The sequence below is a fragment of the Loxodonta africana genome, chromosome 12, assembly GCF_030014295.1.
Source record: "Loxodonta africana isolate mLoxAfr1 chromosome 12, mLoxAfr1.hap2, whole genome shotgun sequence".
NCBI classification, from domain to species: Eukaryota; Metazoa; Chordata; class Mammalia; order Proboscidea; family Elephantidae; genus Loxodonta; species Loxodonta africana.
The window spans coordinates 32,434,399-32,460,667 of record NC_087353.1 but is presented as its reverse complement, the minus strand read 5'-3'; the positions used below and the strand labels follow the sequence as shown (position 1 = coordinate 32,460,667).

General features: G+C 39.6%; 1 protein-coding gene across 1 annotated transcript; it reads left to right on the top strand.

Annotated features, from left to right (window-relative positions):
• Positions 1–852: 852 nt before the first annotated feature.
• LAPTM4A (lysosomal protein transmembrane 4 alpha) lies at positions 853–17,893 on the top strand. Its single transcript, XM_003411906.4, has 7 exons — positions 853–1,089; positions 10,096–10,216; positions 13,065–13,141; positions 13,244–13,366; positions 15,429–15,524; positions 16,076–16,174; positions 17,258–17,893. The coding sequence occupies exons 1-7, from the start codon at positions 979–981 to the stop codon at positions 17,330–17,332; spliced, it is 702 nt and encodes a 233-aa protein (XP_003411954.1). The 5' UTR covers positions 853–978; the 3' UTR covers positions 17,333–17,893.
• Positions 17,894–26,269: the final 8,376 nt, after the last annotated feature.

The window sequence follows — 26,269 nt, the reverse complement described above, 5'->3', positions numbered from 1 at the left end:
CGTGCTCAAGTAAGATTAATATATTATTTAAAAAAGAAAAATAGGTTAAACTATGATAGCTGAAGAGCTTCAAACTTACCCTAATTTCTTTTGCTGTGAATTTTTCTAAGTTATTCTCCCTTACAAATCCTTCTCCATCCCTCCCCTCAAAAAAGACAGATTGGTAATAGTTATTTTCTCCAAAAAAAAAAAAAAAAAACTGATCTGTGTATTAGAAAAAAAAATTATCCAGATAAAACGATATCATCACTTCCCCCTCTTTATCTACAGTTGGGGCAAAGAAGGGCACAACTCTAATCCCTTAACTCTCCAGGCCTCCCAATTTCCGCCACGGTAGAAGAAAGGGCCAGAGCGGGATTAGCCACGCCCCCTTCCCACAGGCACCGCCCCCGGCCAGCCCAATAATCGAGCTGCGCACTAGAGTCACGTGAGCAACTGCAGTCCCGTGACTATTCCGAAACTAGACGTGGCAAAGACGTCATTCAAAAAAGCCCTTCGTTTCCGCTTTTTGCCACCCACCTTATCTCGATCCTCCCTTTATCCTTTAAGTGCCTCTTTTCTCGCAGGTCGTATCTCGGGGACTGTGAATTACTAGCCTACACTCAAACCAAACCAGTCTAGCCCAGCGATCCGCCCCTTGCCCTCTCGTAACAGGCGGGGTCGATCAGCGCTGAACTTCTGATTGGGCAGAGTTCTTGTCAATCTCCAATTTTTTCCAATCAGGGACCGAGTCAACCCAACTACCCTCTTAAACCGCTCTTCTATTGGCCTGTGTTCGGACGAGGGTAGGCGGTCGTCGCGCGATTGCTGCACCCGGTACCTATTGCGCAAGTGCGAAAGAGCTGGTTGATACCGGGCAGTGGGCGGGCTTGAAGACGTCGTCTGGGTTTGGACTGTGACAGAGCTATCTGAGTTCAACGGCTGGGCGGAAAGCCTTTCTCAGGGGCCCTGCCAGGAGGGAGACCCGCGAGATTCTCGATGGTGTCCATGACTTTCAAGCGGAGCCGCAGCGACCGGTTCTACAGCACCCGGTGCTGCGGCTGTTGCCATGTCCGCACCGGAACGATCATCCTGGGGACCTGGTATATGGTAAGGGCAAGCGGGACGGGAGGCTGGGGGGCGCAGGGCTGTTGTGCATGTGTGGAAAGTCGGGGGGCGGGGGTGGTGTTTCCTGGGGCTGAAATGCTGGGAGGGCTGGGACTGGACTCGGTCCAGGAACCCTGAGGGAGGAGACTGTCCGGGAATCCGAGTGGGGGACGGGTGGGAATGAGGAGATGGTTCCTAGGCTAGAGTTTGCGGAGAAAAGCGGGGTTGGGAGACGCCCTAGGCGTTGGGGCGTGGGGATGAGGGTCTCTGGGTTTTTGTGGAGAGTTCTAGGAATTGCACGGTTTCGGCTACTTTTTGTACTTCCGTGATCTGAAAGAGTTCCTCCTCCAAAATGCACCCTGAATTTTTTTTTTTTTTTGTCCTAAGGAAACAATTAGCAAATTTTGATCATGCTTCCTAGTTTCAACATTGTCTTGCCTGAAGAGAAAACAAAAGATCCAGCTGTAACCTAGTTGTTCGTGATTCCTGGACCTTGTTTTGTTCCAGCGGGTTTTTGTGATGTAGGCAGAAAGGCCTGGGTTGGATTCACTTGAAGGCGGTACCGTTTGGCAGCATTTATCCCGGATCAGCCTTTTCCGGGTGCAGCTTCCTCACTGCCCATTAGATGTTGTCTTATCAGATCCGCTCAATTGTCTAAGATATCTTTATTGAGAGGCAACTCTGTTCTGGCCACAATATGCCAGCGTTTCTTGAGTGTCAGAATCTATGTAATTGTCTGTCATAACCGAAGTTAAGAATGTTGCTGGCTGGTGGTTCACTACTAGTATTTTTGTAATTTCTTCCCACCATCTCCAGTATCCGTACACATTGAAGCTGGTCTGTGGCTTCTAAATATGTGATTCTGTTTAGATGATGGGTTTACTGAAGCTTTGACAAACTTTACAAACTACGACCTGGTCACTTTCTTTAACAAACTTAGTGGGTTTTTTTTTTTTTTTTAATTTGGTGGTGGGGCAGTGGCCTTAGTGTTAACTGTGTGGTTTTTGGGTACTTCGTTGTACTGCAGAAGAAGGAAGAGTGTTATCACAGACACTCTTTTTGTCTTCCTTCATACTTGTTACTACCCCACCCAGTTTCTTGAAATCATTAGTAACAGTTTGGACAAACACCAGATGAGAATCATCTCCAGTGGGGCAGATACTGCTTCATGGCCCACCCCACGGGACCACCTATCCTCCACATTATTGCTCAGTATTGTTTTTTCAGTCTTGCTTCAGTAATATACATTAAAAACAAAAACAGAACTTGATTGTGTAGATTTCTTTGCTTGTTTCTTGTTTTCGTTTTCCCTGTATTCGAAGATAGTACCTTATCATCACAGTTTTATTACACTTCCTCTCAGACACTCCCTTTTGTTTTGTATCTGTTTCATCTGATCTGTAAGACTGGATGTCGATCAGTTAGGGACAATTAGCTCCATTATATTTCTAACTTAAGTTTCTTCCGCATTTTGCTAAGGGGCTGGGTCTTCAGTTTCCTTTGTCCTTAACTCTGTCTTCCATTCTCCTAAGTGATAAATTCAAATCTTAAGGGTCTCAAACCTCTTACCTAATCCTGCTTCCCTCAATCCGGAAGATGCCCTTCCCTTCTACTTAAAACTGAGAAAATAGAGTTCATCAGCCTGGGGCACTCACCTTCAAACATAATCTCTGCGTTTCTTCCCAGACTTCTCCAATCACAGAACAAAGGATTTCTAACTCCTACTCAAGAAGAAAATCACCATCCCTATTTCAGTCATCCAAATGCAGTTGGCCGTATTTCTTTCCGGTCTTTCCTAGGCAGATTTTTTTGATATTAAAGGCTCAGCTTATAAAAATGAAAGGAATAGCAGTTTAAGGTGGGAATATAAGCAGAAAAACTCAAAATGCAGGGAGAAAAACTTTAATAAGAACATTTATTCTTGCAAAATAGGGAATAAGGAGGTTAAATCTGTCCCCTACTTGAATCACTTGATGTGAAAATGTTTCCCCACATCTAGCAATTTTAAAAAGAATCTGTTTTTACTTTGAGTAGACTTTTCAGACCAGTAGAACATTGTAAGCTGCTTAAATCAGTTAAGCTGACTTAAATCAATGAAGAGATTTATTGATTACCTACAATATGAAAGACTTTCTTGGAGGATACACGAAAAGTATAAATTACAGGGGCTGTGTTTCATTTGTCTTTAGTATTTCTGTTAATCAGCCACATAAAAAGACTCTCAAGTGTTGCTGGTTTGGAACTTGGCATCTGCCCTCAAGATCTTTGTGGTATTACAGGGAATAGAAGTAACATGGGGAAGTTCATCACTGACATCAGATTCTAATCAGATTAAGGACTGGAAAAAGGCCCTAGGTTTTGCTGCTTACAGGATTGTTGGTGACTTTCAAAAGTGTAGCTTCAATACAGTATAAAGACAGTCTGCCTATTGGGAAGACACATAACTATTAGAAAACAAGACCACCTAGGCAAAAATGTATTATAATACCTCTAAACAAAGAACAGAGCATATTGTTGTCAGAAGCTTCTTTACTAAAACAGAAATAATAACGGGGTGAGTAGAATGTCACTTCCCTCCCCACATACCTTGTCAAAATACTGTCTTCCTCTCTTCCAGGTGAGGCAGTACATCTCAAACTGTATGGCAGAATGTTTATGGTTCTCTTTAGATTGTCAGGGCCAAGACTTAGGAGATTATGAATCCCTCTGTGCTGTTTGGAACCTGGGGCACAGCCCTCCCTTCTGCTGGGGCCAGGCACTGGATCAGTGTCTCTGATACAGTGGCATCTGCTCTGCTGGTCTGGTGTTAAGGCTGTTGTAATACTGCATACTAAAGTATTAATTGTATGGTATTAAATAGTGCAGTAGGAGATGGAGAAGCTAGAGCTAGTATTGTATGCACTAGATACCAGCCCTGATATGTTAGCCTCTGGCTTCTTAGATTCAAAAGAGGCATGCCTGGTTTAATACCTGGTTTATTAATAATGAAATTTCCAAGTGAGACTAAGTTGAAATTCTGGCATTCCTAAAATTCTTTTCTGTATCATTTATGGAAAAATTTGAAGCCAGATGATTTTATAACAGCAGTGTCTTTTGTAGCATAAACTTGAATGTTTATGGAAGGATGGGAAAGAAAACAAAACAAACCCCAAACCCATAGCCGTTGAGTTGATTTTGACTCCTGGCTACTCCATGTAATGATGGAAGGTGGGCTTAAAAGTCACAGAAACTGTTCATCATCCATGTGAAGAAACTTTAAAAGAGTTAACCAAAGGGGAAAATAAGGAAATATAGGTTTTGTGGCTAATGGTGTACTACAGGAACACATTTTGAACATTTGTAGATACCATCAGCCCTCCATATCCGAGGGTTCCACATCCCTGTGTTCAACCAATCGTGGATGGAAAATATTCAGAAAAAAAGTTCCAAAAAGCAAAACTTGACTTTGCCACCCTCAGCACTACGTGGAATCCACGCTCGTGAAATGATGTGTAGCATCCACTGCCCTAGCCTCCTGCCGTTTCACGGATCCTCAGTCTCTCTCCAGCACTTGTTGTTTGAGCATGGTTCACCTCACGTCTTGTCATTGTTCCCTAAATGATACAGTGCCGTGTAACAGCTGTTTATATATACTTTACATTGTGTTAGATAAGTCATCTAGAGATGGTTCGAAGTGTAGGAGATGTGCACGGGTTATATGCAAATACTATGCCATTTTATATAAGGAACTTCAGCATCTGCGGATTTGGGTATCCCGTGGGTCCTGGAACCAATCTCCCAGGGATACTGAGGGACGACTGTATTTTAGGTCTTGGACAGATTTAATGCATGGCTGATTTTTATCGGTGTCTCAACCATAAGCAATCTAAAATTAGCTGAGAGAGGAGTAAAGACAGGTTTCCTCAAGCAATTTTCCTTTCCAGCCCTGACTTCTTTAAGTAAGCAAAGCTTATTTATATGGCAAAGCTGGTATCTTTCTTCAGTTCCTTCTCCCTGAAGTGCCTTTCTCCCCCCAAGTCACTTTTTAAAAACATTCTTGGGATAATTTCAGACATACAAAAGTAGAGAACTAGTATTAAAGAACAAAACTATTTACTCATCCATCTTCAACATTTTGCCAATTCCAAATTACTTTTTAACACTTGGCGCAGGCGTTTTGTTGGTGAACCTTTTCTTGCTTCCTAGGCAGAGGGTTTGGCTTCCTCACAGTGTACCTGGAAATGTTTCTACATACCACTCGTATAGTACTTATTACACAGAAGTGTGATGATTTTTTTTTTCTTATTTTCCTCCCCACAAGAAGATGTCCTCGTTGAGGGAGAAAAGTAATATGTCTTAATCTATAAGATGGGTTTAATAGATAACCTATTAGAGCTTTTGAAGTGGTTGTCAGACATTTGTTGAATGAATTGCCTCCAAAAAAATAACAGGAATAACCAGTCATAACTACATGTGACAGTAAATAACACAACTTTCATACATACATTTGAAACAATTTTAAAGCTATTCAGCCACTTTTGACCTTCACGTGGCAGCAGTTCTTTGCTGGCTTGGTTTTGTAGATGGGCTCCTGTGTAGATGCTTCCCCAGCCCATGAGACCCCCATTACGATGCCCTGCAGCAAACGTGCTGGTCTAGATATCGTCTCAGCAGATACGAAGTTATGGCAAAACATGCTGTGGGAAAACTAAGGAATAGTGATACAAAATGCAGCCCCCAGAGGGTCTTCTGGTGTGGTGTAGCAATGAAATCAGAAAACAGGGGAGTGGCTGTTGGGAGGCTCAGTGCTTCCGTATATCTGATTCTGTTCCCTTTGTAACAAGGAGACTCTAACCCATCTGTTTTTTTTCGAACAAACTGTTCTTTATCCCAGAATGTTTCTCTACAGTGTGGTGATCTGAGTGCTTTTTTTCCTCATGTTCACTTAAAACAGTTGTTGAAACAGTCGTCAGCATTGGCCGTGTCCAGTTTTTGTTGTTGAGTAAAACAGTCACGTCTTATGAGTTGTGAGCCATGAGATATGAGCTTCAAATATTGAAATACAAAATAGCATACGTGCTGATTTTGAAGACATTTAAATAAAAGCTGTTTATGCAGGGTGGGGCTGGGAGGCTGTACACATAGTTATTATCCTCAACTTATATAAGCTGTACAAAGGGCTTTCAAAAATAATGCAGGCCACGTTGTTTGACCCACTAAATTGACATTGCCACGCCAGCATTTTCTGGTGTGTCCATTGCCCATGCTCTTAACATAGTTGCATATTTGTTGTATTCTGTACCTGTCCATATTACTAGATTTAGAAGTTAATCTTTTTTTTTGAAAATGCATTTGAAATATAGTGGAAGAGGAAAAAAAATTAATCAGGAAAAATCTGTAGTAGTTTATACGTTGTTGGTATTTCAAAGATGATTTATATTGCAAGGCTATGAAGTTAATTTTAATACTACATGGAATTTAGTAGGAATATGAACTGTAATGAAAAATAAATAACGCAGGGCCTCTATTTGAGCACAGAATAGGTGTTAAGTGTTGAATTCTTTAAGATTTCAAGGATACGTTTTGCAGACTGATACTTAAAACTGTCTTGGGGTAAATGAAATATGGTGACGTGGTAGGATATAATGAACTGAATGAAGATTTTAAACATTGGCCTTTTGATGTAGTAGCACTGAAATTTCTTAATACCATTGCTTGATCCTTTCGGTTAGACCTATGATTTATTTTGTTTAATATCCAGGGACATGACCCACAGTGAAACGAAATTTGAAGTGTTTCTTAATACTAGAAAAAAATAATAGTGGACAAGTCTGTGACATATCCATGGAAGAGAAGAAAACAGATTTTTATGAATCCTACATTGACAAAAATATTTAAGAAAGGACAATTAAAGGAAATATTTTTAGTGCGCCATTTCCTTCATTTAGCAATTGGGTTTGCAGTGTTTTCTTGACATGAGAATGTTTTTCTGTACTGTACAGAGCTTATTTAAAATATGACTATATTGTGTTTAGCAAAGAAAAGTTTGCTGAATTGATTTCAAACCTGATTTCCATACACAGAATATATATTGTTCTTTCAATAGGGACATCTGATTGTTCAGTAACGAATCCATCTGACCACATTGGCTCCTGTTCATATTCCACACACACTGGCTAAAACCCGCGTCCACTGGGGGTCCATCTTGCAAATGTGATTGTCTCTTGCAAGGATAAAATACTTCGCCTTTGAGCAGTGAAAGAAGGGCACACCACTGGACATGCTTATTTGGAAAATAAAGTATAAATATTTCACAGCCTTCCTTTGGGAAGGCCTCCTCCTCCTTTTGGAGTCATCTAGGAGTGGTTTTTTTTTAGGAGTGGTTAGAAGTAATCATGTACTGCCAAGGAGCAGGATGTCTAAAAAAGAACGAGATTTGGATCCTACCCTTTATCATTTCAGTGAATTTAGCACAAGTTATTTAGCTTTGCTGAACCTTAGTTTCCCCGTCTGTAAATGGGCTTCAGTAGTAGTTACCTCACAAGGTTGTTGAGGACTAAGTGAAGCAGTATATGTAAATATAACTGGCATATAGTATAGCCTCAGTAAATATTGGTTGGTTCTGAATTTGATAAGACTTGCTGTTTTTACTCCAGAGAATGTTTGTGAAATGACTAATAACACAAATATGAAACATACTTTTTTTATCACTCAGAGTGGGCAGGAGGGATGCACATAATATATATATATATTTTTTTAATTACTACTGATGGGGCCCTAACATCCCTTGAAAATTTTGGGGAGGAGAGCAAATTCTGTGAGCCCTGGATAGGGAAATCTAACTCCAGTCCTTGGGAGATTTCTGTGTTGAATCATCTAAAGGACTGCTTACAAACACTTAAAGGAAGTGATAACCCCCCCGGGATACTACAGGGATTCGGTAACAAATATAACCCAAAACCGAAACCCGTTGCTGTCGAGTCAATTCCGACTCATAGTGACCCTATAGGACAGAGTAGAACAACTGCCCCATAGGGTTTCCAAGGCTGAAATCTTGAAAACAGACAAACTGCCACATCTTTCTCTTGTGGAGCAGCTAGTGGGTTGAAACCATTGACCTTTTGGTTAGCAGCCAAGCACTGGACCCCACTGCGCCACCAGGGCTCCTTCTGACAACTGGCATGACTAATTTCATTTTCAAATGGAGTTACAGCCTGGTAGAGTAGGAGAATTCATTAGCTATTATGGGGTTTCAGCAGTAAGTTTGACAAAGCCTCAGGCTGTTCCCCTGGACCAGGTAAAGAATTATATTCGGAAGTTGGTGATTAATGGGGGGACAGCCTGTGCAGCTTTGTCCTTAGACTTGTTCTCTTTTGCCAGTGATTTAGATGGAGATAATGATTACATGCGATCAGATTTTCGAATACAGGAAGTTGAGAGAGACAGTCTGGAGGGCGTAAGAATCCAGATCCAGAAAATCTCGACTGGCAAGAAAGTAATAAGATAAAATTTGATTGCAGATACATAAGGGCTTAGGTTTGGGCCTCTGAATCTGACTACTGGTACAGAAGGTAGCTTAGCAGCATCAAGTATGGAAAGGAATTAGGGGCTTTAGGGAGGTACTCATAGCATCCAAACAAGTTATAAAGCCAGTGTGATTTCAGGCTGCGTTAATTGAAATTTGTTAGCTTGAATATGGGAACTGAAATCCTTTTGTGTTCTGACCAAACTGAATCTTACCTACGGTACTGCTGTAAATTCTTTTCCTAATTTCAACAGCAAAGTTCTTGGGTGGCACAGATGGTTAAGCACTTGACTACTACCCAAGACGTTGGCAGTTCAAACCTGCCCAGAAGTATTTGGAAGGCAGGCCTGGCGATCTGCTTCCAAAAGGTCGTGGCCTTGAAAACACTATGGGGCAGTTTACTCAACACACATAGGGTCACCATGAGTCCAAATTAACTTGACAGCAGCTAATAACAATTTTAATAGAATATTGATCAAATGTGGAGCATGGCATATAAACCAAAAAACCCACTACCGTTGAGTCACTTCAACTCATAGCAACTCCATAGGATTTCCAAGGCTGTAAATCTCTACTGAAGCTTACTGCCATATCTTTCTCCCATGGAGCCACTGGTGGTTTCAAACCACCAACCTTTCTGTTAGCATTCAAACGCTGCACCACCAGGGCTTCTTTGGGGGCACATGTATAGAGAAGGGCAAAAAGGAAATAGCGAAGTAACTAGAAAACATGCTAGTTAAGAGGAATGATTTAAGGACCTAGATGTGTATTCTAAAAAAGACAACACATGGCAGCTGCCTGCAGGCATTAGGGGAGCACTTATTTGGAAGGGGGAGCAGACTTGTTCTTTATTGTTTCAGCAGATGGAATGAAGACCAATGAGTGAAATTTAAGGGACATAGTTAAAATCTTGAAAAGCCTACAAAGCATTTGAGTCTAGCGCATAAGGAAATAGTTCCCTGTCACTGGATGGGGGATGCTGCGGAGGGCTTTCAGGCTCTGACGGATAAATATATTAGATTCACCGTAGTTTCTTTAAACCCAGAAATTCTGAGATTGGCATATGAATAAATGTTACTCCAAACATGAACAATTTGTAATGATCTCTTATTTTTAATTCTGTGCCATGTTATTCTGCTGTATTGGTGTTAACACAGAATCAAGCAACTTCTCTCTGAAAGGGTTAATATTAAGTCCATAAACCCACTGCCATCAAGTCGATTCCGACTCATAGCGACCCTATAGGACAGAGTACAACTGCCCCATAGAGTTTCCAAGGAGCGCCTGGTGGATTTGAACTGCCAGCCTCATACTTTGTGAAATATTTATTTTAAGCTGTTCTCATAATGGTAATTACATATTGTTCTTTCAGGTAGCCTTTTACTGTTTTATATCTTTGTTTCTTCAAGTAAAGCATTTACGTGTGGGAAGACATCTAAAGACTATACTGAAGGCTGCTTCCTGATTCATAATTAATGTAATTGATAAAATTTAATCTTTCACAGGTGGTAAACCTATTGATGGCAATTTTGCTGACTGTGGAGGTGACTCATCCAAACTCAGTGCCAGCTGTCAACATTCAGTATGATGTCATTGGTAATTACTATTCTTCTGAGAGGATGGTTGGTAAGTTTTTAATTATAAAGAAAATGTGTTTGTGTGTATGTTTGTGTGTAAACCAGTGCAGGGTTAGAGGTTGGTTGATTGAGTTTTGCTTACGTTAATCCATTTGCTAAGGTCAGGAAAATGTTTAAATGGGTTTTTCAAAGATATTTTGTGAGGGTTACAATAGAGGGTTTCTTGCCAAAAAATGTCAGTTTTTGGAGAACTGTATGTTGTATATACCTGGACTCTATTAGGTACCAGGAAGAGAGAGGGGAAGACAGAATTAGAGAACAACTATAAATCTTTGAGAATCAGCTAGCTGACAAGTAACCTGTAGGTGAAGATAAGAGATTTGCTCATAGATCAAACAGGCTGTTACAGGAAATAGCAAATTTGAATATTTATACCGTTTGCTAGGGTCACAATTCTAAATATATTTCCTATTTAGATGAAGAAGACGACTTGACAGGGAGTTCAATATGGGGCAACCCTAGGACAGTCACATTGTCTTTTCAAACCTGTTCCCTGATACCATTATCTTTTTTGTGATTTATCTTTACCTAAAATACAGGTAAAATAATTCTGGTTGAGTTTTATATTATAAATCCTGTTTAAAATTGAATATTCCAACAGAAATTCATGCCTTAGACTCTTCACAAGCAATTTAAGTGCAAGTCTCCTGATTTATATTGTATAATCCTTTAATTTTGTTGTCAAACCAAGAAAGGATGTATTAGAAACAGCTCTTCTGGCATTTACTTATTTCTGTTGAGGAGTCTGTTTTTACTTAAAAACCAAAAAGAACAATAAATTATACTTCTGATGACCATTACTCATCTTTTGATATTTTCAGAATTTTACTTCCAATGGCTGTTAGTCATCTTCTGGTATTTTCAAAAATTTAGTTAACTGCTAATGTCAGCATTTTCCCTTGCCATGTTTCTTTTAAAATTGAGGTAGAGAAAAAAAGTTTCTGGTTATTGAGATTGTTGCAGGTCTATACAACTGGCTTGTCTGGCTAGCGCTACAGGGATGAGTTTATTGCATATTGCCTGAGTACATTACTGTAATTGCTGTAGAGAGAGATAGATGTATTATCATATTTTTGTTGAGCCCTTATTCTTGAGAGAATAAAAAATAATACATAGTTCTTGGTCATATGGTGATTTATGGTTTTTTGGAAGTTAAAATTTGTCTTTCCCATAAATCCAGTGTTACAGTGGCAAGTTAATTTCTGATCATTGTCCTGATGGCCAGTTTTAAATATGAATCTTGTTAGTTATTTTTAATAAGTTAAACAGGATAAAGCAATCAATGTATGAAATACTTCTGCAACGTATGCAAGCTGTTTTTCAAGCAGGAATTTCACTTTATTTTCACCTGGGGAAAATCCAAGTAGGGTGGAGTGAGAAGGTCTTACAGGGCCTTGTATGAATACCTGGGGTGGGGGTTGTGGGTGACTAGAAGAAGTTCCTGAATGTGGTGGTAGGTGAGAATCTGGAGGCTTATATCTGGTCATCTGGCCTGCATGTTTTATTCCCTTTGTTGATTATTGATTCACAAATCGTGGAGTGTCCGTTGTTCCAAGCACTTTATGTATCTCCCATTTCCTGTCCCATCCCCCCATTTAGCGGTTTGTTGCTCCAATGGAAGTTCATTTCAGTACTTTTAAAAAATAGAAATAAGCATGCAGTCTTCCATAACAGCTTCTTAAAAGCTGATTATTTTAATTACAAATTTTGTTTTCAAGTTTGACAATACCTATCCTGTTTAATTTCATATTTTATTTATATCTGAATTCTTCCACGTGAGTGGCATTTTGTACACTGCAGCGAGGAAGTCCTTTAAATCCTTAATACCTAGCTACTCTCTCCTCTATGAAAATTTAAGAGGGCTGTTCTTACTTAGTTGAGTGCCAAATACAACGTTTGTATTGACCAGTGATAAGAAATTAATGTATATGTTTATATGGTATGAATATTCAGTTATTATTATTTATCATTATGCCCTTCAGGTTCTTAATATCTATCCAGAGTTACAGAATCAACTATAGATTTGTGCAGAGAAACTCAATAAGTCAAGTGTGGTTTAGTCTTGTTTGAGGTTACTAGGGTATTTCATGAAAAAATTCGTGAGCATAGATTAATGGGGAGAAATGGAGCAACCTGAGAAAGAGTTGAGGAATGAAGAGGAAAAGAAAGCTGTCTAGAGGAGAAGTCAAGGTGAATGAATTTGGCGAAATGAGTTTATTACTGTTTGGATGTTGGGGGAGGGGGTTGAGATGGGATTAACGGAGAACCTTGAATTTCAGGTTATATTTCACCTCAGGCAAGAGGTGGCATCTCTAGTGTGCTGTGTTTAAGACACCTGTCTTTTAAGCAAATACCAACTTTCCCCTCCACTTTAACTTTCTGTCTTCATCTCACAAGACCCAACTAAGTATCATTTCTTGTATATTTTTTCCTGATTCTCCAGGCAAAGTTAATTATATCTGTCTCTGTTCTACCTCTGACCACACTGGACTGTAATCATTTGTTTGCACATCTTCAGACTCTTGAACTTGTAAGGGCAGAGCAGACCTGTGACCTGTGTCTCCCTTGCAGAAAGCCTAGCTCGTGTGCTTTCTTAAATAAGTGTCAGTGAATTGTTGTAGCAAATTAACAAATAAGAGCTTGTGTGAATTTTTCTTGAACCTGAGACTTAGATTTTTTTTTTTAAAACCTCCTTGGCCTTAGATCTTTTCATAGCTAACCTTGAAGACATTTAAACATTTATAAGTTAACTTTAAATTATTTTATCATGAAAAAGAGAATTTTTTTTTGGTGTGTGTGTACGTAGCTTAATTAGATTTTTGTTTTTGTTTTCTTAGATAATGCCTGTGTTCTTTTCGCCGTCTCTGTTCTTATGTTTATAATCAGTTCAATGCTGGTATATGGAGCAATTTCTGTAAGTATTGCATATTTTCAACTTTTGGTGGTTGAGTTTTGCTGAGTGGTACTTAGTAATTTCATGTGTGTGATATGATGCTGCGGTTATTTTGTTCTACAGTATCAAGTGGGTTGGCTGATCCCATTCTTCTGTTACCGCCTTTTTGACTTCGTTCTCAGTTGCCTGGTTGCTATCAGTTCTCTCACTTATTTGCCAAGAATCAAAGAATATCTGGATCAGTTGGTAAGTGCGCCTGCTAATAAGACGTGAAGTAAAATATTTAACTTAGAATTCTGAGTCTGACCGAAAACACAAACCCATTGCTGTCGCGTTGATTCTGACTCATAGCAACCCTATGACTGTGACTTAGATGCCATTATTTCAGCTACCCCAGAGTCTAGACACATAAAGATGTTCTCTGTGATAATAACACTGTAGCTGTCACATGGCAGCAGTAAATGAGGAGCTTAGATTAATGCTGTGTGATGGAGGAGGCAGGGAACACTCTGCTCTGAAGTAGCTAAAGGGGACTTCGTGGGGTAGGTCTGATAAATGAACGGCAGAAGGGGCATCCCTAGTGCATTGCCAGATCCTGGCTTTTAGAACTTTTCACCTCACTTCCAGATTTCCTACCTTGTCCATTTTGTACACCATCAAATTTATCTTTCATTCATTTAGAAAACATTTGTTGTCACTCCTGTGTGCAAGGCATTGCTAGTTTGTAAGGGTGCATCACTGGAGCTTACTTTCTAGAATCAGACAACAATTATTGAATTACAGTTGTGATAAATGCCGGAAAGGAAAAGTTTAAGTTATCAGAGGGGTGTCAGACTTAGGCTGGGATGTGAGATTTGAATTGTACTCAGAAAGATGAGCAGGAGTTAAGCACAGAAGGAAACGTTTCAGGTGAAAGACCCTTGAGGCAGGAAGGAGCATGGTATAGTCAGTAAAAGACGGCCATGGTGGCTGGCACACAGAGTGAGGGGAAGCTGGGGCAGGGCTTGCTGCCAGGTCAGCCATGGTCAGAAGCTTCCTAAGCACTATGGTGTCTGACCCTGTCATCTTTGGCTGAAAACGGCAAGTGATGCCCCACTGCTTTCTGATAAAGTGTAGAACCCTTAGCATAGCATTCCTCCATGAGCAGGTCTCATCTTTTTCCTTTTAATTACCAGTGAAGGCTCCAGGATGAATCTTGTCTCAAGGAGACACTTAGCTAGGATTTTTGGTTTGGTGTGTGGGCCCTTTTTTTCTTTTTGTTTTTTTTAATCATTTGAGATTTCTGTGCTTACGCTGCGTTTGATAAAAGTGAAATTATTTGGGCCTTTGTGTTGACATTTCCACTAAGAAGAGAGAGAATAGCTAAAAAATAAAACAAATGAGCTCTGTAGAAAATGGAGCCCTAGTGGCTCACTGGTTAAGAGCCCAGCTGCTAACCAAAAGGTCAGCAGTTCAAACCCACCAGCTCGTCCTTGGAAACCCTTCGGGGAGGTTCTGTTCTGTCATATAGGATTGCTAGGAGTCGGAATCGACTTGATGGCAATGGATTGGTTTTACAGAAAATAAAACCGAAATGAAATTTTCACTCTTCCTTTTACAGACACCCGTGTTATCTCCCCTCTGTTTTATTCACTTGATCCCTCCAACTGAAAGACAATTTTTGCTGGCCAGTTCGTGAATCCTAAGTTGTTTCGTAATGCCCTTCTTTCTGGACATAACTCGTTGACTTGCACGCAGTAAATGCTATCTAAATGTTTGAATGGATATAGCTAGTCCTAAGTAGAACATCCTGTGTCTGCAGTAAATCGTGTAATCTTGCCTGGCTTATAACCAGTGGCATGCCTTTTTTTTGCATCTGTCAGCTGAGAGTTGAGACCAACATACTGGCTTTTTAAAAAACTGTTTCTCCCCTTGTAGGCCTTATTCACCCATGTAATTTACATGAATTTCAGCACCTCCTAAGTTAGCGACTCAGTACCCAGAGTCAAATCTGGGGTCCAGTACAGGAGCTAGCATTTTTCTAAGGCCAGAAAGATATAAAATAGTGAAAAGTAGAGAGAGAATGAGCTCAATTTAGACTCTTTAGGAGTGTTCTGGGCATTCAAACCAGTGTGTTTTGACTAGTGTAATGGCATGCATTAATGGTGATTAGACTTAAAAGCACTTGGAGTTAAACTCTGTGTAGTTTTTTGTTAGAATATCAGTTCTAACTTTGGTCCTTTTATTCGTATTCTTAATACGCTCTCTAAATACCGTAAAGCACAAGCGCGGTGGCAGATATGTAAATACACGTGTTTTTTTTTAATAGCCTGATTTTCCCTACAAAGATGACCTCCTGGCATTGGACTCCAGCTGCCTTCTGTTCATTGTTCTTGTGTTCTTTGCCTTATTCATCATCTTTAAGGTAAGTTGATGACTAAATCTTTTGGGGGGCCAGTTAGACTGGGATACTGCCCACCTAAACCTCTTGTCTGCTTTATTGTAGATTGAGTTTATTGTCACAGTGTTTACTGTGGCATAATAGTAGAGATAGTTTGTAGAGAACATCCTCCCTCGTATTTCCAGGGAGTGGTTGGAAGTGTCAAGAGCCTTCCTAAGCGTAAGGAAAACCATTATGTTTTTGGAGGTGGTTCATGATTTGGAATGAAAATCCTAAATTCCCAAGGCTCAGAAACAAAGGCTTCTTTCTTCTACAGCACAATGGTTGACAGACCTGACTTCAAACCCAGCTCTGATTTCTCAGTAAAATGGTGATAATAAAACTGGTGACCTTTAAATGAGATCCAGTGTAGAAAAGACCTGGCCTTTGCTAGGTCCAAATGGATGTCAGTTTCCATCTCCATAGAGAAGATGCAGGAAAGCATTATAAATCACCATAATTTTAGAGTCCTGCAGATAGAGCAGGTAGTCTGTTAAGTTTCTAACATTATATACATTTTGTTTTTACTCTTTCAGGCTTACCTAATAAACTGTGTTTGGAACTGTTATAAATACATTAACAACAGAAACTTGCCAGAGATTGCTGTGTATCCTGCCTTTGAAGCACCTCCACAGGTTAGCCATTATTGGTTGTTTGCAAGAAATAACCTGGATCCTGACTTTCTCTTTTATGCCCTGACTGTGGTTTGGGACATGACTAGCTTAGGCCCACAAGATATCAGCATTTCTCAGTTGGAATCCTGGGCGTGTGGGGCTAGAGATATCTGCACTGCTCTCATCTAGCTTGGCTGGTAATGCTTGCCTTTAGGAATGTTGGGTTTGTGGGGGAGAACAGACAGGAAAGAGAGAAGTATGAGTCATGCCAGTCTCAAGGCCTCTGGAGTTCTAAGGCAGGAGAACATCAAAGGCTGAAGCTTGTGTTGTTTTTAAAAAAAAAAAAAAAAAAAAATCCATGTGATCCAAGGGGAAGCTGATCTTTCTGTGGGGAGATGAATGCAGTACATTCTGTGAGTCTGTAGGAGAGGCTCCTAATTACTGCTGTAGAGTCCTCACTATCTCCTGAGGATCTCAGTGCATAGAATATACCTAGAGTCCTCACTATCTCCTGAGGATCTCAGTGCATAGAATATACGTGGCCCATAGAGGGCCAGCCTGTTATACTTTAAGTCTCTGAGGTTAGAATGCCACTCTGCTACCTAGCTATGTCTTTCACCCTAGAGGGCATGTTTATACTTCCTGATCTTTGGCTACAGACAGGGTTCTGATGAAATGCAGGATCTAGCGTCTTACTGGATGCTTGCTGTCACATGGTGTAGATGTCAAGTGTTGTCTACCTTACCTACATCCTCAACCCCTGAGGTGTAATGGGCAGTGGTACTTCATTAGTCATACTGGAAGAAGGGGACACAGTGGTGCATACTACCTACTGAGGAATCCTTGCAGCCTCAGGGCCAGATCAGATGCAGAATTCTGTCTGCCTCCCTTCCCCTCTCCCTGCCTCCTCTGCTCCCTTGTAGTCTTGGGTCAGGTATCTCTCCCGCATGAAAAGTTCCATGTTATTTAGTCATCTCTACTTTCAGGAACTTACTTAGATAATAGTTGCCTTAGCTATTCTCTGTAGGTTTATCTAAAAGCTGAAGTATTTCAAAAAGGATCTTAAAGGAGAATTAAATCTGATATATTTTTTTCTCTTTCTAGTATGTTTTGCCAACCTATGAAATGGCAGTGAAGATGCCTGAAAAAGAACCACCGCCTCCTTACATACCTGCCTGAAGAAATTCTGCCTTTGTCAATAAACCTTATACCAGCTTTTTGTCTTGTTTATTTTACAGAATGCTGCAGTACAGGGCTCTTCAAACTGATTTGATATAAAATACATTTTGTTTGTTTAAGCATTTTTTTTCCAAAACACTAAGCTTTTTGGACATCTATTAAAAAAATATATATATATATTTTTTGTTAAGGCTATATGTTTAAATAGTTTTTGAAGACAATCTAGGTTAGGCAGGAGCAAAGTACCATAGTTTGCTTTTACTTGGGTCGGGAGGGTAGGAAGGGGATATTCTCCACGTATTTTCTTTTATAACTTGGCACTTTCTTTATATAATAGTTTGTATTTTGGTTATTAGCTGCCCTGGATACTTTCAGGAAGAAAGAATTAAATATTCAGGGTGAGAGAGTTGGGTGTAAGATCTGAAATTTTCATTATGGAAATAGGAAGTGTGTAACATTTTGCCTTGACTGTGGAAGATGATGGTTGCATGTTTCTAATTTGTATTTGTTTCCATCTTTGTAATACGATGCTTTAATAAATCTCTTAAATATTTACTGTCATCATATTTCTTTCTTTTAAAATTACCTTTTCTTTGATGAAAAAACATAGCATTTCCATTACCCTAAACTCAGACTGCCAGATTTTTTTTAGTACTTTGAGAATATAATGCTACACGTTTAATTAGAAAGCATTTCTTTAATCTAGTAATGCAGAACTATTTTAAAATTCTTAAATCACAGGCCAGAAATTAATATTGATAGTTTGATTTAAAAAAATATGATTAGTGTAGCAAGCTATATATTTATGCTGTCTTTAGTAAGGTAATGAATTCAAAATTAATAATTGAAGTTAAAGTGCATCAGATGACCTCCAGGGGAACCAAGAGAGAAAGCAGATGCAAACTGTAGCTAATAGATAACCACAACTTAAATTTCTCCTGAATGTATTACAGCTTGTATCTTGCTAATGATACAGCAGTGGTGACTTTAACCAGGCCTACACACCATCTAGCCACATGAATCTAATTTATACCTTCTCTAAAGGGAGATAATTATTTGGCTGCAATCTCCTTTAAATGAATACCTCCCACCACAACCACAAAATAAACTTTAGAAATCCCGTGTGTCTGCCAGTTTGTCATACTGTGGTGGCTTGCGTGTTGGTGTGATGCTGGAAGCTATGCCACTGATATTTCAAATCCCAGCAGGGTCACCCGTGGTGGGTAGGTTTCAACGGAGCTTCCGAACTAAGACTAGAAGGAAGGACCTGGCAGTCTACTTCTGAAAAAATGAGCCAGTGAAAACCTTGTGAATAGCAGTGGAGCATTGTCTGATACAGTACCAGAAAATAAGCCCCTCAGGTTGGAAGGCATTCAAAATACTACTGGGAAATAGCTGCCTAAAAGTAGAGTCAACTTTAATGATGTGGATGGAGTTAAGCTTTTGGGAACCTTAATTTGCTGATGGGGCATGACTCAAAATGAGAAGAAACAGCTGCAAACCTCCATTAATAGGAACGTATAATGTACAAAGTATGAATCTAGGAAAATTGGAATCGAATTTAAATGGAATGCATAAACATCAATATCCTAGGCATTAGCTGAAATGGACTGGTACTGGCCATTTTGAATCAGACAATCATGGACTATGCTGGGAATGACAAATTGAAGAGGAAGGCATTGCATGCATATCAAGATCTATCCTGGAGTACGATGCTGTCAGTGATAGGGTAATATCCATAAACCTACAAGGATGACCAGTCAATACAACTATTATTCAAATTTACACACCAACCACTAAGGCCAAAGATGAAGAAACAAGATTTTTACCAACTTCTGTGTCTGAAATTGGTCAAACCAACATTGATAAGTACTGGTAGTTGGAAACAAGAAGAAACAGTAGTTAGAAAATACAGCCTTGGTGATAGAAACAATGCTGGAGATCACATGATAGAATTTTGTCAGACCAACAACTTCATTGCAAATACCTTTTTCAACGTTATGAATGGCGACTATTTACATGGACCTCACCAGATGGAATACACAGGAATCAAATTGGCTACATATGTGGAAAGAGATGATGGAAAAGCTGGATGCCATCAGTCAACAAGGCCAGGGGCTGACTGTGGAACAGGCCATCAACTGCTCATATGCAAGTTCAAGTTGAAGGTAAAGAAAATGAGAACATGTTCACGAGAGGCAAAATACAACCTTGAGTATATCCCACCTGAATTTAGAGACCATCTCTAGAGTAGATTTGACTCATTGAACACTAACGACCAAAGACCAGACAAGTTGTGGAATGATATCAAGGACGTCATACACGTAGAAAGCAAGAGGTCATTAAAAAGACAGGAAAGAAAAAAGACCAAACTGGATGTCAGAAGAGACTCTGAAACTTGCTCTCGAACGTCGAGTAGCTAAAGCAGAAGAAAGAAATTAAAAAGCAAAAGAATTGTATAGAAGATTTCAAAGGGCAGCTTGAGAAGACAAAGTATTATAATGAAATGTGCGAAGACCTGAAGTTAGAAAACCAAAAGTGAGGAATAAGGTCAGCATTTCTCAAGCTGAAAGATCTAAAGAAAAAGCCTCGAATTGCAATTTTGAAAGTTTCTACAGGGAAAATATTAATGCAGGAAGCACCAAAAGAAGATGGAAGGAATACACAGAGTCACTGTACCAAAAACAATTGGATGACATTCAGCCATTTCAGGAGATAGCATATGGTGATCAAGAACTGATGGTACTGAAGGAAGAAGTCCAAGCTGCACTGAAGGCACTGATGAAAAACAAGGCTCCTGGAATTGACAGAATACCAACTGAGATGTTTCAACAAACAGATATGGCACCATAAGTGCTCACTCATCCATGTCAAGAAATTTGGAAGACAGCTACCTGGCCAACCGACTGGAAGAGATCCATATTTGTGCCCATTCCAAAGAGAGGTGATCCAATAGAATATGGAAATTATGGAACAACATAATATCACACACAAGTAAAATTTTGCTGAAGATAATTCAAATGCAGCTGCGGCAATACATCGACAGGGAACTGCCAGAAATTTAAGCCAAATTCAGAAGAGGTAGAATGAAGGATATCATTGCTAATGTCAGATGAATCTTGACTGAAAGCAGAGAATACCAGGAAGATGTTTACCTCTGTTTTATTGACTATGCAAAGGCATTCGACTGTGTGGATCATAACAAATTATGGATAATATTGCAAAGAATAGGAATTACAGAACACTTAATTATGCTCATGGGGAACCTGTACATAGACCAAGAGGCAGTTTCAAACAGAACAAGGGGATACTTGGTGGTTTAAAATTAGGAAATTTGTGTGTCAGGGTGGTATCCTTTCACCGCATTTATTCAATCTGTATGCTGAGCAAATAATCCAAGAAGCTGAAATATATAAAGAAAATGAGGCATTAGGATTGGAGGAAGACTCGTTAAGAGCCTTCAATCTGCAGATGACACAACCTTGAAACACTTTCTGATGAAGATCAAAGACTACAGCCTTCAGTATGGATTACACCTCAACAGAAAGAAAACAAAAATCCTCACAACTGAACCAATAAGCAAGATCATGATAAATGGAGAAAATATTGAATTTGTTAAGGATTTCATTTTTACTTGGATCCACAATCAACGCCCACGGAAGCAAGAGTCAAGAAATCAAACAACGCATTGCATTGGGCAAATGTGCTGCAAAAAACCTCTTTAAAGTGTTAAAAAGCAAGGATGTCACTTTAAGGACTGAGGTGTGCCTGACCCAAGCCATGGTGTTTTCAATTGTCTTCTATGCATATGAAAGTTGGACAATGAATAAGGAAGACCGAAGAAAAATTGATGCCTTTGAATTATCTTGTTGGTGAAGAATATTGACTATACCATGGATTGCCAGAAGAATGAACAAATCTGCCTTGGAAGAAGTGTAGCCAGAATGCTCCTTAGAAACAAGGATGGTGAGACTTCATCTCCTATACTTTGGATATGTTACCAGGAGGGACCAGTCCCTGGAGAAGTACATCATGCTTGGTAAAGTAGAGGATCAGCAAAAAAAGAGGAAGACCCTCAATGAGATGGATTGACACAATGGCTGAAACAATGGGCTAAAGCATAACAAAGATTGTGCATATGGCACAGGACAGGGTAGTGTTTTGTTCTGTTGTACATAGAGCTGCTATGAATTGGAAGTGACTCAATGACACATGACAACAACAAAAACATTTAGAAAAGTATAATTATAACTGGAAGTATACCTAGTTTCTAGTAACGGAAGATATTTTTCTGATTTCTTTAGGACTTCAGAAGATCTCATATCAAGAACATCTCTGGGGTAGGTCTCACTTTGTTTCTGTATAAAAACTGAAATGGACATGTCATAAGAGGCCCACCAAAATTTTCTTAGTTGGTGTTTTTTTTAATTCCATTGTTTATTGAAGACCATGCTAAGGGATATTTAGGTATTAACCAAACTGTTCTTAGCCCTTTGCCGTTGGTGAGATTACTTCAGACCTTGAACAGGTCAGGACCCTGACCTGGTGGGAATAAATTGGGGGTAGACACAAAAGCATTTGCCCACAGCCAAGCTCAGTGGGCCCATCTGAGTATTATTCTAACCGCTGGGGTGGAAATAGTGAGTCATAATGACTTCCAGTAATTACTTCATTTGAAGCAGGATTGCCTTCTAGAAAAGGGCACACATCTTAGTCTTAATAATAGAAAACGGTCACAATATATTCATCCAAATCATTTTCCAAAAGGCAGGGGAAAAATTGTGACTGTTAAGGCGTCATTATTCTAGTAGAGAGAAGTCTGCTGTCACAGAACAGTTAAATATCCTGATAAATATGCCAAAAGTGTTCGCTTTAAAAAGTTAATTTATTCCCTCCGGTAGTGCGAGAGGAAAATTTTACTTTTAGTAGGCTGCTTAGTGTATTTGGTTATAAAATTTAGATAGAGGTGGTGTTGGAAGATAAAAATGTTGAAATGTTTGACCTTTTGTAAAATACAACTTCACTTTCAGTGGTTTTTGCGTGCCATTGAGTTGATTCCAACTCGTAGCAATCCTACAGAACAGAGTACAACTGCCCCACAGGTTTCCTAGGCTGTAATCTTTACGGGAACAGATCACAGGTCTTTCTTCCATGGAGCAGCTAGTGGGTTCAAACCAAAGACCTTTTGGTTAATGGCTGAGCACTTTAACCACTGTGCTACCTGTTCTTTGATTCCTAAATTATGACATTCCCTCTGCATTCCTTCAAAAATGTGAGAAATTGCTCTTCTAAATCACGAAGTCCTATGATCCTTTCTAACTTCAGTTTTGCTTTTAGCATTCAATGTTGTTAACTACCCCAACCTTATAAACCACTCATCTCTTGGCTTTCAAAACATTCATATTCAAGCTCCTATAAAAGAAAAAAAAAATTTTTTTTTTTTTTAAATTCAGGTTTGCTTATTTTCATCTATTTAGTTCCTTTCTATAGCTCTATTTTCACCTGCATCCTAATTTTGTCCATACCTATCTGTGCTCTGGTTTTGGCCCTTCGCATTCTCAACTTTTTACTTACCACTCTGAATGTGGCTTCAAAAACTATAAAGTTCCAAGTGTTCTCCCAGACCTAGTAAAGACTCCACTTGCAAGTTCCCAAAATTGAGCTCACCAGAACCTACATTTTCCCTGGCATGATCGGCACATTTTGTGTAGTGGAAAGTACATGGCTTTAGGGGTTATGTGTTGGCTTCAAAACAATCCACACTTCTGCATAACCTTGAGCAAAATTTAATTCAATTCGGCCAATATATCTTGAGCTATACTTTCTTCTAGTTCTAGGTGCAGGAAATGTAGCGATGGGCAAAACAGTAAATATTAAAAAAAAAAAAAATCCTCTTCTCATTTTAGTGGGAGAGACAGACAATTTAAAATACCAAATATAGTAAGCTAGTGACAGAGTTATGGAGGAAAAATAAAACAGGGAAGGGAGATGGAGGCTGAGGGTGTTGGCGGTTTTTAACGGGTTGTTGGGAAAGGCCTCAGAGATTAGCATGTGAGTAAGAATTGCATTAGGGAAGAAGAACATCCCAGACAGAGGGGCCTGCAGGCACATGCTTGGTGCGTTCAAAGAATACCAAGCTTGAGTGAAGTAAGTGGTGAGAGAGAAGAGAGGGGGGTAATAGGCAATGAGCTCAGGGAGAGTTGGGTTGGCCACTGTTGTTTATTGTGAGAGCTGTCTTTTACTCTAAGTGGATGGGAATCACTGGAAGGTTCTGAACAAAAGAGTGACCTGAAATGACTTATGATATAACTTCTCTGAGTCTGTCTTCTCACCTGGGACTCTCATTTAGAGTTGTAAATATTAAAAGATATAATTCAGGTACAGTCCCTTGTCCAATGTCTAGCACATAACAAGAAATCAGTAAGTGACATAGGCAAGCTGTATAGTAGTTATTAGAAGGTATCTCAGGCTGGTTCTCTAGAGAAGCAAAATCAGTAATGCGTATAAATATATAGAGAGAAATTTATATTAAGGAAACAGCTCATGAGATTGTAGGGGTTGGAACGTCCCAAGTTCTTGAATCAGGATAGAGTCCTTTCCCAATTCTCAGAGCCGCAGAAGCTGGCGAACCCAAGATGAGCAGGTTGGAGAGCAGAGATCCTGCTCACAGGTTGCGACAGTTGAGGAATCCCCAAGGTCAGCAGGCAAGACCACAACGTTTCTCCTGAGTCAGCTGTAGGGGCTGGTGAACCCAAGATAGGTAGGTGGGGGGGGCAGGACTTTTGCTGACAGGCCGAATCCCAAGGTGGACAGGTAAGCTGCTAGCTCAAGTCCGAAGAACCAGAGGTCAGACAAGAAGAGCTGCTGGATCCAGAACAAGCCAACAATCCTTGCAAGGCAAGCAGGAAAAGGAAGTAGATGGTGGAAGATGGAGAGATGAAGGCTGAGGGGCCGGGGAGCTGCCACAGGCCCTACCTCCACCGGTACCGCTCAGCAGATTCCATCATGGAGGTGATCACATATCAAATTTCAACAGAAAAGATATCACAACATTATACAACGGCCAAAACACTGTGAATCATGGCCCAGCCAAGTTGACACACAATCTCAACCATCATAGAAGGTCAGACATTGGATTTAGACAAATCTGGTTTTAAATCCCTGTTCTACTACTGGTTTGCTATCTGAGCATGGTCAAGTAACTTAACTTCTGTGAGTTTTAATTTGCACAATAGCTTCATAAGGTGAAGATAATGTGGAAAAGTGCTTAGCACAGTGGCAGAAATGTAAGAACTCGAAAACATATGTATACATATATAAGAAAAATATTACTTAAAAGAAGTTTTTAATGAATTCGGTGTTATGTATTAAATTGTGTCTCCCTAAAATATGTGCTGAATTTCTGGCCTTTGTACCTGTGGATATGATCCTCTTTGGAAATAGGGGTTTCTTTTGTGTAAATGAGGTCATACAGATGTAGAGTGGATCCTAAACCTAATCACATCTGAGTTATCAAAAGACCAAAACATACACAGAGACACACACATGGGGAAGATGCCAAGAAACGCCAAGGATCGTCGGCAGATATCAGAAACTAAGATTCAACACAGTTGATATCCTGATTTGAACTTTTAGACTTCAGAACTGTGAGAAAATTAATTTCTGTTATTTAAAGCTACCCACTTGTGGTATTTCTGTTATGGCACCACTAGATAACTAATGCATTGGGTAAATTTTGTAAATTGGTTGTTCTTTCCTTTGATCACTTAGCAAATGGGCTTTCGATTAATTAGGAGAATGATTTTTTTGTAGGCCGACTTACTTCCTCTCCTTTCAGTTTCTGCAGCACTTAGGACTTGACTCCATTAGAGCTGATATTACGTTGTATCTGTCTTTGTGAGCAAGCAACTTAAGACGAGGGCTTTTTACTCTTTGGTCCATATATGATGCTTAGTACAGTGATCCATACAAAGCAGGGAGGTTTAGTAAATGTTTACTGAATGAAAGAATTTTTCTCCACTTCACAAAATTTCCACTGCTAATAGATTATTTTCAGTGTAAACTGGGAACATAACAGCACCTATATTTAAAGGTGCTTGCAGTATGAAAACAATAGACCTTTCATTGATAAATTGTACTTTTGCTTTCCTCTGCTTAGTGATGGATTAATCCCTCAGTTTTTCAGTCTGTGACTGACTTGCTCACAGCCATCGTGTAACTTACTTTGTTGTGAGTTTAGTTGTTCCAGTGTTCCTTGTAAGCAAAGGCTAAATGTGCCACTTTCAGAACTCCTTTTGCTTTCAGGGAATGAATGTGTTATAAATAAGCTCAGTAGTTGACTAGAAAGAAGAAAGTTGTAGCTTTGCTTTTTTGAGGTTGCTTTACTGACTTTAGGAATGAGAAAATAATTTGGAAGCGAGATGAATGTTGCCAAATAATGTGGAATCCCAGGCACATAAGAGAGGTAGCATGGGGATAGTGGAATGAACACACAAGATCTGGGGGCAGAATACTGAAATTCAGTTCCTCTCTTCACCAAACCATTACTCTCTGACTCTGGAAAATTTAACTGGGATCTGAGCTTCAGATCTGTAAAACCAGGAAGATGCAAACCCCTGACCTATGTACTTCTTTGAGTTGTTCTCAGGCTCAAATGAGGTAACAGACATGGAAGGGTTGGCAAACTATAAAGCACTGTGTAAATATTATGATGAAGGTTTTTGTGAAGAACGAATGGCCAGAGGAAGGGCTGAAGAGGGAGAAGAGAAAGTGTTTGATCTGGAAACCAGAGAAAGAGTAACTTTGTTTCTGGTCTGTTAGAAAGGAGCTTTGTATCTGTCATCATCCAGTTAGGTAGCTTGAATATGGACTAGGCATCAGGAAACCTGATTTATATTCCTGGCTCTTCCACCAATTGTATGATGTGGTAAGTAACTC